The following is a 12,981-nucleotide window of genomic DNA, read 5'->3' as shown; positions in this document are numbered from 1 at the left end:
ACTCCTGGGTATTTGATACCGGTGCCGTTACTCATATTTGTAACTCACAGCAGGAGCTGCGGAATAAGCAGAGACTGGCGAAGGACGAGGTGACGATGCACGTCGGGAATGGTTCCAAGGTCGATGTGATCGCCGTCGGCACGCTACCTCTATATTTACCCACAGGATTAGTTTTAAACCTCAATAATTGTTATTTAGTGCCAAGTTTGAGCATGAACATTGTATCTGGATCTCGTTTAATGCGAGATGGCTACTCATTTAAATCCGAGAATAATGGTTGTTCTATTTATATGAGAGATATGTTTTATGGTCATGCCCCGATGGTCAATGGTTTATTCTTAATGAATCTCGAACGTAATGTTACACATATTCATAGTGTGAATACCAAAAGATGTAAAGTTGATAACGATAGTCCCACATACTTGTGGCACTGCCGCCTTGGTCACATTGGTGTCAAGCGCATGAAGAAGCTCCATGCTGATGGACTTTTAGAGTCTCTCGATTATGAATCATTTGACACATGCGAACCATGCCTCATGGGCAAAATGACCAAGACTCCGTTCTCCGGAACAATGGAGCGAGCAACCAACTTATTGGAAATCATACATACCAATGTGTGCGGTCCAATGAGCATTGAGGCTCGCGGAGGATATCGTTATGTTCTCACTCTCACTGATGACTTGAGTAGATATGGGTATGTACTTGATGAAACACAAGTTTGAGACCTTTGAAAAGTTCAAGGAATTTTAGAATGAGGTAGAGAATCAACATGACCGAAAGATAAAATTCTTATGATCAGATCATGGAGGAGAATATTTAAGTCACGAATTTGGTACACACTTAAGAAAATGTGGAATCGTTTCACAACTCACGCCGCCTGGAACACCTCAGCGTAACGGTGTGTCCGAACATCATAATCGCACTCTATTGGATATGGTGCGATCTATGATGTCTCTTACCGATTTACCGCTATCATTTTAGGGATACGCTCTAGAGACAGCTACATTCACTTTAAATAGGGCTCTGTCTAAATCCGTTGAGACGTCACCGTATGAATTATGGTTTGGGAAGAAACCTAAGCTGTCATTTCTAAAAGTTTGGGGATGCGATGCTTATGTCAAGAAACTTCAACCTGAAAAGCTCGAACCCAAGTCGGAAAAATGCGTCTTCATAGGATACCCTAAGGAAACCATTGGGTATACCTTCTACCTTAGATCCGAAGGCAAGATCTTTGTTGCCAAGAACGGATCCTTTCTGGAAAAAGAGTTTCTCTTGAAAGGAGTAAGTCGGAGGAAAGTAGAACTCGATGAAGTACTACCTCTTGAACCGGAAAGTAGTGCAGCTCAGGAAAATGTTCTTGTGGTGCCTACACCGACTGGAGAGGAAATTAATGATGATGATCAAGATACTTCAGATCAAGTTGCTACTAAACTTCGTAGGTCCACAAGGACACGTTCCACACCAGAGTGGTATGGTAACCCTGTCCTGGAAATCATGTTGTTGGACAACGGTGAACCTTTGAACTATGAAGAAGCGATGGCGGGCCCAGATTCCAACAAATCGCTAGAAGCCATGCAATCCGAGATAGAATCCATGTATGAAAACAAATTATGGACTTTGACAGACTTGCCCGATGATCGGCGAGCGATAGAAAACAAAGGGATCTTTAAGAAGAAGACGGACGCGGATGGTAATATTACCATCTATAAAGCTCGACTTGTCGCTAAGGGTTATCGGCAAGTTCAAGGGGTTGACTACGATGAGACTTTCTCTCCCGTAGCGAAGCTGAAGTCTGTCCGAATCATGTTAGCAATTGCCGCATACTATGACTATGAGATATGGCAGATGGACGTCAAAACAGCATTCCTTAATGGCTATCTTAAGAAAGAACTGTATATGATACAACCGGAGGGTTTTGTCGATCCTAAGAATGCTAACAAGGTATGCAAGCTCCAGCGATCCATTTATGGGCTGGTGCAAGCATCTCGGAGTTGGAACATTCGTTTTGATGAGATGATCAAAGCGTTTGGGTTTATGCAGACTTATGGAGAAGCCTGCGTTTACAAGAAAGTGAGTGGGAGCTCTGTAGCATTTCTCATATTATATGTAGATGACATACTTTTGATGGGAAATGATATAGAACTTTTGGACAGCATTAAGGCCTACTTGAATAAGTGTTTTTCGATGAAGGACCTTGGAGAAGCTGCTTACATGTTAGGCATCAAGATCTATAGGGATAGATCGAGACGCCTCATAGGTCTTTCACAAAGCACATACCTTGATAAGATTTTGAAGAAGTTCAAAATGGATCAGTCCAAGAAAGGGTTCTTGCCTGTATTACAAGGTGTGAGATTAAGCTCGGCTCAATGCCCGACCACGGCAAAAGATAAAGAAGAGATGAGTGTCATCCCCTATGCCTCGGCCATAGGATCTATTATGTATGTCATGCTGTGTACCAGACCTGATGTAAACCTTGCCGTAAGTTCGGTAGGAAGGTACCAAAGTAATCCCGGCAAGGAACACTGGACAGCGGTCAAGAATATCCTGAAGTACCTGAAAAGGACAAAGGACATGTTTCTCGTTTATGGAGGTGACGAAGAGCTTGTCGTAAAGGGTTACGTCGACGCTAGCTTCGACACAGATCTGGATGACTCTAAGTCACAAACAAGATACGTGTATATGTTGAATCGTGGAGCAGTAAGCTAGTGCAGTTGCAAGCAGAGCGTCGTGGAGGGATCTACATGTGAAGCGGAGTACATGGCAGCCTCGGAGGCAGCACATGAAGCAATATGGATGAAGGAGTTCATCACCGACCTAGGAGTCATACCCAATGCGTCGGGGCCCATCACTCTCTTCTGTGACAACACTGGAGTTATTGCCCTTGCTAAGGAGCCCAGGTTTCACAAGAAGACCAGGCACATCAAGCATCGTTTCAACTCCATCAGTGAAAATGTTCAAGATGGAGACATAGATATTTGCAAAGTACATACGGATCTGAATGTCGCAGATCCGTTGACTAAACCTCTTCCGCGAGCAAAACATGATCAACACCAGAACTCTATGGGTGTTTGATTCATCACAATGTAACTAGATTATTGACTCTAGTGCAAGTGGGAGACTGTTGGAAATATGCCCTAGAGGCAATAATAAAAGGATTATTATTATATTTCCTTGTTCATGATAATTTTCTTTTATTCATGCTATAATTGTATTATCCGGAAATCGTAATACACGTGTGAATACATAGACCACAATATGTCCCTAGTGAGTCTCTAGTTGACTAGCTCGTTGATCAACAGATAGTCATGGTTTCCTAACTATGGACATTAGATGTCATTGATAACGGGATCACATCATTAGGAGAATGATGTGATGGACAAGACCCAATCCTAAGCATAGCACAAGATCGTGTAGTTCGTTTTGCTAGAGCTTTTCCAATGTCAAGTATCTTTTCCTTAGACCATGAGATCGTGTAACTCCCGGATACCGTAGGAGTGCTTTGGGTGTACCAAACGTCACAACGTAACTGGGTGACTATAAAGGTGCACTACAGGTATCTCCGAAAGTGTCTGTTGGGTTGACACGGATCGAGACTGGGATTTGTCACTCCGTGTGACGGAGACGTATCTCTGGGCCCACTCGGTAATGCATCATCATAATGAGCTCAAGGTGACCAAGTGTCTGGTCACGGGATCATGCATTACGATACGAGTAAAGTGACTTGCCGGTAACGAGATTGAATGAGGTATTGGGATACCGACGATCAAATCTCGGGCAAGTAACGTACCGATTGACAAAGGGAATTGTATACGGGGTTGCTTGAATCCTCGACATCATGGTTCATCCGATGAGATCATCGAGGAGTGTGTGGGAGCCAACATGGGTATCCAGATCCCGCTGTTGGTTATCGACCGGAGAGCCGTCTCGGTCATGTCTACATGTCTCCCGAACCCGTAGGGTCTACACACTTAAGGTTCGGTGATGCTAGGGTTGTATGAATACGAGTATGTAGCAAACCGAAAGTTGTTCGGAGTCCCGGATGAGATCCTGGACGTCACGAGGAGTTCCGGAATGGTACGGAGGTAAAGAATTATATATGGGAAGTCGAGTTTCGGCCATCGGGAAAGTTTCGGGGTCCACCGGTATTGTACCGAGACCACCGGAAGGGTCCCGGGGGTCCACCGGGTGGGGCCACCTATCCCGGAGGGCCCCATGGGCTGAAGTGGGAGGGGAACCAGCCCCTAGTGGGCTGGTGCCCCCCCCCCCTGGGCCCCCCTCTACGCCTAGGGTTGGGAACCCTAGGGGAGGGGGCGCTTCCACTTGCCTTGGGGGGCACTCCAACCCCCTTGGCCGCCGCCACCCTAGAGATCCCATCTCTAGGGCCGGCGCCCCCCCTGGGTTCCCTATATAAAGAGGGGGGGTGGGAGGGCAGCCGCACCTAACACCCTGGCGCCTCCCTCCCCTCCCTGCTACACCTCCTCCTCCCGTAGTTGCTTGGCGAAGCCCTGCCAGAACCCTGCTGCATCCACCACCACACCGTCGTGCTGCTGGATCTTCATCAACCTCTCCTTCCCCCTTGCTGGATCAAGAAGGAGGAGACGTCACGCTGACCGTACGTGTGTTGAACGCGGAGGTGCCGTCCGTTCGGCGCTAGGATCTCCGGTGTTTTGGATCACGACGAGAACGACTCCCTCAACCCCGTTCTCTTGAACGCTTCCGCACGCGATCTACAAGGGTATGTAGATGCACTCCTCTCTCTCGTTGCTAGATGAACTCATAGATTGATCTTGGTGAACGTAGGAAATTTTTTATTTTATGCAACGTTCCCCAACAGGGCCACCTGTCCCGGAGGGCCTCATGGGATGTAGAGGAAAGGGAACCAGCCCCTTGGAGGGCTGGGCGCCACCCCCTAGGGCCCATGCGCCTAGGGTTGGAGGGGAAACCCTAAAGGGGGTGCCCCCCTTGCTTGGGGGGCAAGCCCCCTCCCCTTGGCCACCGCCCCCTCTAGATCTCATCTAGAGGGGGCCGGCCCCCTTCCCCTTCTCCCTATAAATAGAGGGACGAGGGGAGGGCTGCAACAACACATCCAAGGCGCAGCCCCTCCCCTCCCCAACACCTCTCCTTCTCCGCAAGAGGTTGTCAAAGCCCTGCCGGAGAACTGCCACTCCATCAGCACCACGCCGTCGTGCTGCCGTTGGAGCCTTCTTCCTCAACCTCTCCCTCCTCCTTGCTGGATCAAGGTGCGGGAGACGTCACCGGGCTGCACGTGTGTTGAACGCGGAGGCACCGTTGTTCGGTGCTTAGATCGGATTCGACCGCGATCTGAATCGCTACGTGTACGACTCCTCCAACTGCGTTCTTGCAACGCTTCCGACTCGCAATCTTCAAGGGTATGAAGATGCACTCCCCTCTCTCTCGTTGCTAGTTACTCCATAGATTGATCTTGGTGATGCCTAGAATTTTTTTAATTTCTGCAACGATCCCCAACACTACTTTGGTACAATTTTGACCATGAAATCTTCAAAACCGAATAATCTACCCCTAGAGCGGTTTTGTTATGATTTTGGTGGTTTTGGAGATGACGTCGTCTTCCTCCTCTCCCCATCTCTCGTGTGCCATTCATCTGACCGCCATGGACACCGCCGCTAAGGTGCTATAGCATCGCCCCGGATACCCCAGCCACCTCCTTCCCCTTCCCTCCCCCTCTCTCACCCTCTCGTGACGGGAATCGCGTGACCCTCACACGCCCGTGCGGCGGTCACCACCGCCGCCGGCGCCACCCACGCGACCATCGGCCACCTTGAGCCACACCGCAACGTCAAGAAGATTCCCCGCGCCTCCCTCTTCTACTCTGCCAAAGTGATTGGAATGGGCCACCTCCCGAATTTCAGCGTGGACGTCATCTTCCTCGTTTTTGGCCTGCCACCGTTGTGCATGATTCCCTAGCTCTGAGGATCCCCGATGCCTCCGCCGCCTTTCCTGAGCTCCCTCTGGTGTTCCCAGCGCTGCTGGCGCCTCCCCGACAAGCCCATGGACTCGAGCTTTGTCCGCCGTGGATGAGGCCAGACGCCAAAGGGCAACACTGCCGACAAGCGCCGAGACGTAGTCGTCGTGCTGCTTGCGCGGGAGAAGTGGCCCGTGGAGTGGAGTTGATGATGTTAACGCCGGTGGTAACATCTGCTGCATTGGAGCCGTGCCGCACTACAAAGATAGACGGCTTGATCTTATTCTTGGACCATGACGACACTTCCCGCATGCTGGTTCAAGGCCATGATGGCGCCAGCCCGTCACCCTGGCAGGTTGGCCGCTCCAACGCCATCGTTGTGCTTCCCGTCAAATTTGGCCACCAATCCACCATGGAGTCAGCTGGCTGCTGCCGAGGCTTGGCCGTGGTGGCGGAGGCTCCTTTGTGGTGAGCGAGAGGCCCATCAGTCGATCGACCCACCAACTGTTCGTCAGCTTTGATAGTCCGATTCAATCTGCTCTAACTATTTTCAGCTAGTGCCTTCCTTCTTTGGTCCTAAATTTTCTACCATGCGTACAACTTAAGATTCAGCATCAGGCTGCATGCCAACAAACGGTAGGAACCGCTGCCCCTGCGGAGGATGAAGTTGCTGATGCCATGTCAGCTGCTCCTCACAGCCGTTGGAATTCAATCCTGATCTGACCAAGACTGCCTAAATTGATCGGGTCATCCCTTATTTTTGGTGGGTTCAACATCCTCACAGCCAAAGGGTAAATGAAAAGTGGTCAACATCCTAATTATCAGTCAAAACCACCTAAAATGTGCCACGTCTGCCCCAAAACCGCCCAAGCATATGATTTGCCTGGCTTTGTAGATTTCAGGGTCAAATTTGTACCAAAATTGACTTCGGGGGCTTATGTGTCCGTGAGCCCACATTTTAGGGTGAAATATGAACTTCTTTCGAAAGAAAAAGCTCAAACAATCGGCCCAGGAGGCCAGGAATGGGGGGCAAGGAGCTATGCTTTACTTCAGCCCGTACGTGCGTAGAAACTGATTTGAGATTAGGCCCTTCCCCTCCCCTCATCTTCACCTCTTGCCTCCCAAGTCCTCTGTCCTCGCCGCTCGTTCCTGCTAATACGAGTATAATTTTTGGTCATTCCGACGGAACTAACAAAGGAGAAGATCTTGTTTGACTCCATTTTAACCCCTCATATTTCCTTCAAAACAACCACGAACAGCTAACTTTCCTCCCTACTTTTCGGTCATTTTGACAAACACCTTGTGTGCGACCTCGCCAGAGCACGACAGGTAGCAACATTGGCGTGGTTGGACCTCCAGCTCGAGCAGCAGCGGTGCCGTCGGCGGCAGCCTCGGACAACATGCGCGCGGCGGCCAGCTCGTGCACGCAGAGCAGCAGCGGGCAGCTGTGCATGCATGATGCATGTACGCGTCCAATGGCTGGCTAGCTAGCTAGCTCGCTCGTAAGCAAGCGTGCGGCCAACGGCCAGCAGCAGCTAGCTAGCTCAAGCACGGCATGGCTGGGACGACGGCCAGCGCGAGCAACAGTGGCTCCCAGCGCGGGGCACGGGAAGCTGTCGAACTCATCCCTGCTTCTCCGGCTGCCCCAAGTGACGCGCAGCGGCCACGGCGGGCGCAAGCTTCGGCTCGGCCGCGACGCGTGCGAGCCCAGCGTGCAGGCGCTCCGTCCCTGGAGGGCACGAGCTCCGGCCTGGGCGCCTGAGAGTTCTCTAGCGCGTGAGCTCCAGCTCGGCAGCGATGCGCGTGAGCCCCGGCGCGCACGCGTTCCGTCCCCAGCTCGCACACGCTCCGTCCCCGGTGGGTGCGAGCTCTCGCCCGAGCGCCTGGGAGCTCTAGCGCGCGCGAGCTCCGGGCCCAGCGCGGCACGGCAGCACCGGTGCACCGACGGCTGCGGCGGCATCCAGCAGGCCCGCCCGCCCGCGTGTGTGCTTGTGCGTGCTCCAAGGGAGAGAGATCAGCCGAGGAAGAACGATTGGATCGCTGCAGGGGGGGGGGGGGGGGGGGGCGACTGGGCCCGGTCGCGTACTGTCGCCCTCATGGGGTGCCGATCAGTCCGGATGTTTAGGGACTAAATGCGGTTAGGTCATATTATGTTTTATCGGGCACTGGCCGAGCGAACGTTTAGGGATGAAGTAGGAGGTCCAGCTGTAGATGACCTAAATTTATTTGTTTCTCTTCATTCGATATGATTCCATCTAGTCTCCCATAATCCCAATCCATCAAAGACTTGAGAAAAACAATGATTCGTAAAGGCATCCAAGTGTTTTTTTTATTCCATACCATAAGTATTGTATTGTTTTTGCTCTATTTCATCTGGAAAGTATACGATTGGTTATCAAAATGACAATGTGGGTAGATGAATTCAAAGAATCCCAAAAGCAAGCGATTGACAAAAAAGTGAGTATAAGTGTAGGTTATGATATAACTTCTCGTGAACTAGCTCTACCAAGTAGCAATTGCCGAAGAACAACCCAATACTTCTGTAACTAGTTGTGTATACACAGAGGTCCCGGCCTGTCATCTTGCATCAAGGCCCCTAGCGTGTCAGGGCCGACCCTGCCCATCGCCATCGTCGCCATCAATAACAAAAATGACGACCAACTCACGAGACAACTAATAGAGCGTTGGAGCCTTCTTAAGATGGCAACACACTTGTGATCAAAAGAGATAGATATATGACCGTGTTCTAAAATATAAATGAGATTTGGTGGCGAGGGAACAAATACTGTTCCCAATCTATCAAACACCATTGTGTTTGTTTTCAATCTGTCAGGCACCATAACTTTCATGTTCGTGAAAAAGTTTTCCGATAAATATGATTTTAGCTCTTGATATCTTCATATGATTGTAAATTTATCCATTTACATATCAGCCCAAGAAGTATTTTTAGTTGGGAGATTGAAGAAAGGAAGAAAATGAAAGCGTCTTAACAATAAAAAAGAAGCCGTCGATGCAGTCAGTTGCAAGCGCACGAGCGTTCTATTAGTTAGAATAAATGATGTATTACTAAAAATTTATTACAGTATCTAATAATACTATAAAGGCATTACCGTCATTTCTTATGGGAGGTCATCGTGCACCGGCCAGACCGGACACAGCTTCGGTGCCTTAAAGGCACCTACCTTTGGGTCACTGACATGTGGGCCAGCCACCTGTTCGGCCCACATGTCATAGACATAAAGGTAGGTGCCTTCGTCCGGCCAGACCCTATATACAGGCTATCCTTGTATCATCGCTAAGCCCAGAGTTTATCTACTTATCTTGTTACATTTCAGTTCTTTAATTTCCAGTAAATTGTCTCCTGTTCATCTCCTCTAATCCTCGTCAAGATCAGATATTTGTCCATCTCTCCTCGTCAGATCCATCGGGATCCTGACAGTCGTGTGTACAGGTGCCCCGCCATGAAGCGCCCTTCCGGTTCCTCGGCTGGTCGTGATCCCCGGGCTCCTCCTCCCGCTTCTGGCGGTGGCGGCTCCAGCGAGCCAGCCAAGAAGCGGCAGCGGACCTCGAGCTCGAGCCAGGCCGAGGCATCCTCCTCGTCCTCACAGCCTCCACCGGCGCCGCCGGGGGACGCGAGAGCGGTGCCGGATCTGGGGGAGGACGTGATGTTCGAGGTGCTGCGGCGGGCGGAGGCGCGGACGCTGGCCGCCGCGGCGTGCGTGAGCCGGGGCTGGCGGGTCCTCGCGCAGGACGAGCGGCTGTGGGAGGCGCCGTGCGTGAGGGAGTGGACCGGCCTCGGCTTCTCGGAACAGCTGCTCCGCGCCGTCGTGCTCCCGCTCGGCGGCTTCCGCCGCCTGCACGCCGTCTCCGTCCAGGCCCGACGGCGGTTCGGCGTTGGCTGCGGGAATTGGCACGGCGTGCGGACGCCGGGACAGGGGAGGAGGAGGGGGGTGCCGTGGACCGAGCACGAGCACAGGTGAGTATAGTGTTTTTCTGATCTCACTGTCTTGTGAGAGTGATTGCTCTGCTCCATCCATGTCATGCACAAGACTAGTTAGTGATATAAATTTTCTTTCTTGAATTCACCATCAATCAATAGGATTTACATCATCAGATGGCTTTGCTAGCATTTAAAACATGGAAATTGGAAGAATAATTCAACCATGGAAGAACTGCTCTCTGAAACTGAATAAATTGTGTATGTTCACTAGGAATTGACGAGACAGTCATGTAGCATGATGTTTGATGGCCATCCAGCAAGAATTCATGATCCATACTGATACTGGTTGCTGAAGCTGATCATGCCTTGTTCTTTGGCCAGCTTGTTCCTCTTAGGCCTGAAGGAGTACGGAAGAGGGGATTGGAGGAACATATCACGCAACTTCGTGCAGACGAGGACGCCGACGCAGGTGGCCAGCCACGCGCAGAAGTACTTTATCAGGCTTGGCTCAGGGGTGGCAAGGAGGTCGAGCATCCACGACATCACCACAGTTCACCTGACCGACGACCAGCCTCCCTCGCCATCCCAGTGATTTATGATCAACCAGTCCAGCGCACCGGCTCAGCTCGGCAACGGGGCACTTCTCGCTGCCAGCCGACACCAAGAACACGGCGCCGCGAGCGCGCCCTTCAGTTCGCCGAACTGGGCTCTCGGGATGCCGAACTACGGCAGGGTTTGCAAGATCAAGGCCTGCAGTGTGGTCCTCTACATGATCAGCTGGCCGCAAACCGGAGTACGCTGTATTAGAAGATGCAAGCACATCAGATGTCTAGTGTAATATGGCCCTTGCTGTAGTTTCACTGCCTGTATTATTATTGAAGTAATTGATCATGGGGATTTTCCAGAACATAGCAGAGAGAGGAGGTGTGCTGGTGAGTGGTGATGCTTGGTAGTAGTCCATAATTGTTGGTGTTGATACTGAGAATGTCAGGGGAAAAGGATGCAGGGGATGTCTAGAACTTGATGCTGTAGTATGTTCGGACAGACAGGGAATGCTAGTGCTCAGTACTGGTCATGCACATTGTCAAGTGACTTGTTTTCAATCTTCATGGATCCTGCTTTCTGGTCAGTTCATGTTATTGGAAACCTTACTCATGCAGCATCTCACACATACTTATCCACATCTATCATTCATTCATTCAAGCATATATAACCTGTCTCGGTGCTTGCGCCGTCCGTTGTTTGCGAGTGTAATTTTTTCGGATAAACCAAAATGAGTTTGCAGTGAGTAATCCAGCATTTACCTGCCTTGCTCATCTGGTTAACTTTTTCCTTGATTACAGCTCTAGTTATTTCCAACCTTGTGGATTGACCTTTGCATTGCTTGTGTACAATTAACTCCTTTAAACAAATAGGAAATCCTTCTCTTGTATACTCCCTCTGTTCCTTAATATAAGACCTTTTAGTTTTTTTTATTCGTATGTATCTAGACATTTTTTGGTATGTATGTTCACTCATTTTAGTATGTATGTAGTCAATATTTTGGAATAGCTAAAAGGTCTTATATTAAGGAATCGAGGGAGTAGATCTCTACTACTAATGATGATGATGATGATGGTGGTGGTGGTGGATTCACCAAGCAATGGAATTAGAAATGAGTCAGACTTTTCTGCCTCTCATGCTTTGGCATCTCATGCTTTCCATCAACTTTTGCAAAATCTTTCCGTCTCTCCATTTTGGCCCTGTTCTTCTTGCCCTCATTGAGAAAAAGGCAGGGATACAAGGCAAATCCCTCCCTGTGACAACAGTAGTTAATGGAACAAGGAGCAGCACTCGGGCACAAAACGTTTTATTTTTTGGCCAACTTGTGTGCTGGGTGCTTGTGCTTTTCTGCCTCTCCTTTTCTGCAAGTTGCAGTGCAGAAACACAAAACCACTCACTCAGCTCAGTTCAGCTCTCTGATGATGATGATGATGATGATGATGGTGATGATCTTGATGGAGGTGGCACTGTTGTGTGTCATTAGAAGCTTCTGGGTGTGATGGATGGATGCGGTGTTGTGGTTGCTGCTGCTTCAAGCAGCATTTCTTCAGGCCTGCTGCTGCCTTTCCATGTCACCTGTACACCATTCTTTTCTTTCTGATATCATGTAGCAATGCATTCTTTTCAAAATTATTGATGGAGACACGACCAATCAAGGTGGAAAGCATGGTTTACGTTGACGATATTCTTACCATGAAGCATGTGTTTCTGTTACTTTTGCTGTCATTTTACAAGCGCTTCAGCCTCACAGAGACGATGCAGGCAGATCAGTAAACCCCCGCGCCGAACATTTCTTCATCTTGACAATCTGAGGTGACTTTTAACAATTTAACTTGCGTCTGTATTTCTCAGACCCGTAACCAGTAAGTCTATCGCATGAATTCCGCTGCACTGACAACAAGAGCAAACATTTGTACACAATAGAAAAACGCTATATGTGATGTATTCAACATGCTATATAATCTAAGTTCCTGATGATTTTTGTAACTGTGAAGCTTAGCTTATGGATGGTAGTGGAATTTGATTAGCCATCTACTTGTGAATGTTTTCTTTCACAGCAAATTGAAGCGTAAGTGCAGTCTGTTTGACAAAAGCAAAAGTACAACTTGATCCATGAAATATGCTGGCTGGGTATGAATTCTTTGCGGCCACAGGGGTTTTGAAATTCCAATCTGCAAAAATTTGAAGAAATTCCAATCTGCCAAAATTTGAACTTCATACGTATGCATTTTTTTCCAGGATTTCTGCGAAGAACAACCAACCTGTTTTCAAACTTTCCACTAGAAACTGGAGACATGTTAATCTGGTGTTTATTATATGTTACAAAATGCACATACCAGGTACAACAGCTGACTATAATACGACGATCGTTACATGAGCAAACGTGAAATAGGAAAAGTCAAACAAACCAAACCAAGCAAGCCGGCGGAGAGAGGTACTTACTAGTGTACAAGATTATATAATAGTAAATCATAGCTTGGTGTAAAAATCCCACGATCGGAAAATGCCCAACGATCTTTGTTTTGTTAGAAAACTTAATCGACCGGCCTGATTT

General features: G+C 49.2%; 1 protein-coding gene across 1 annotated transcript; it reads left to right on the top strand.

Moving 5' to 3' along the window:
- The first annotated feature begins 9,211 nt into the window (after positions 1-9,211).
- On the top strand, positions 9,212-10,991 carry LOC123068514 (F-box protein GID2). The gene is made up of 2 exons (XM_044491097.1): positions 9,212-9,920; positions 10,266-10,991. Exons 1-2 carry the CDS (start codon positions 9,406-9,408, stop codon positions 10,474-10,476), a joined length of 726 nt encoding a protein of 241 aa, XP_044347032.1. The 5' UTR covers positions 9,212-9,405; the 3' UTR covers positions 10,477-10,991.
- The last annotated feature ends 1,990 nt before the right edge of the window (positions 10,992-12,981 follow it).

The sequence above is a fragment of the Triticum aestivum genome, chromosome 3B (genome assembly GCF_018294505.1).
Source record: "Triticum aestivum cultivar Chinese Spring chromosome 3B, IWGSC CS RefSeq v2.1, whole genome shotgun sequence".
NCBI lineage: Eukaryota > Viridiplantae > Streptophyta > Magnoliopsida > Poales > Poaceae > Triticum > Triticum aestivum.
The sequence above is the reverse complement of the archived record's forward strand: the minus strand, read 5'-3'. Positions and strand labels throughout refer to the sequence as shown.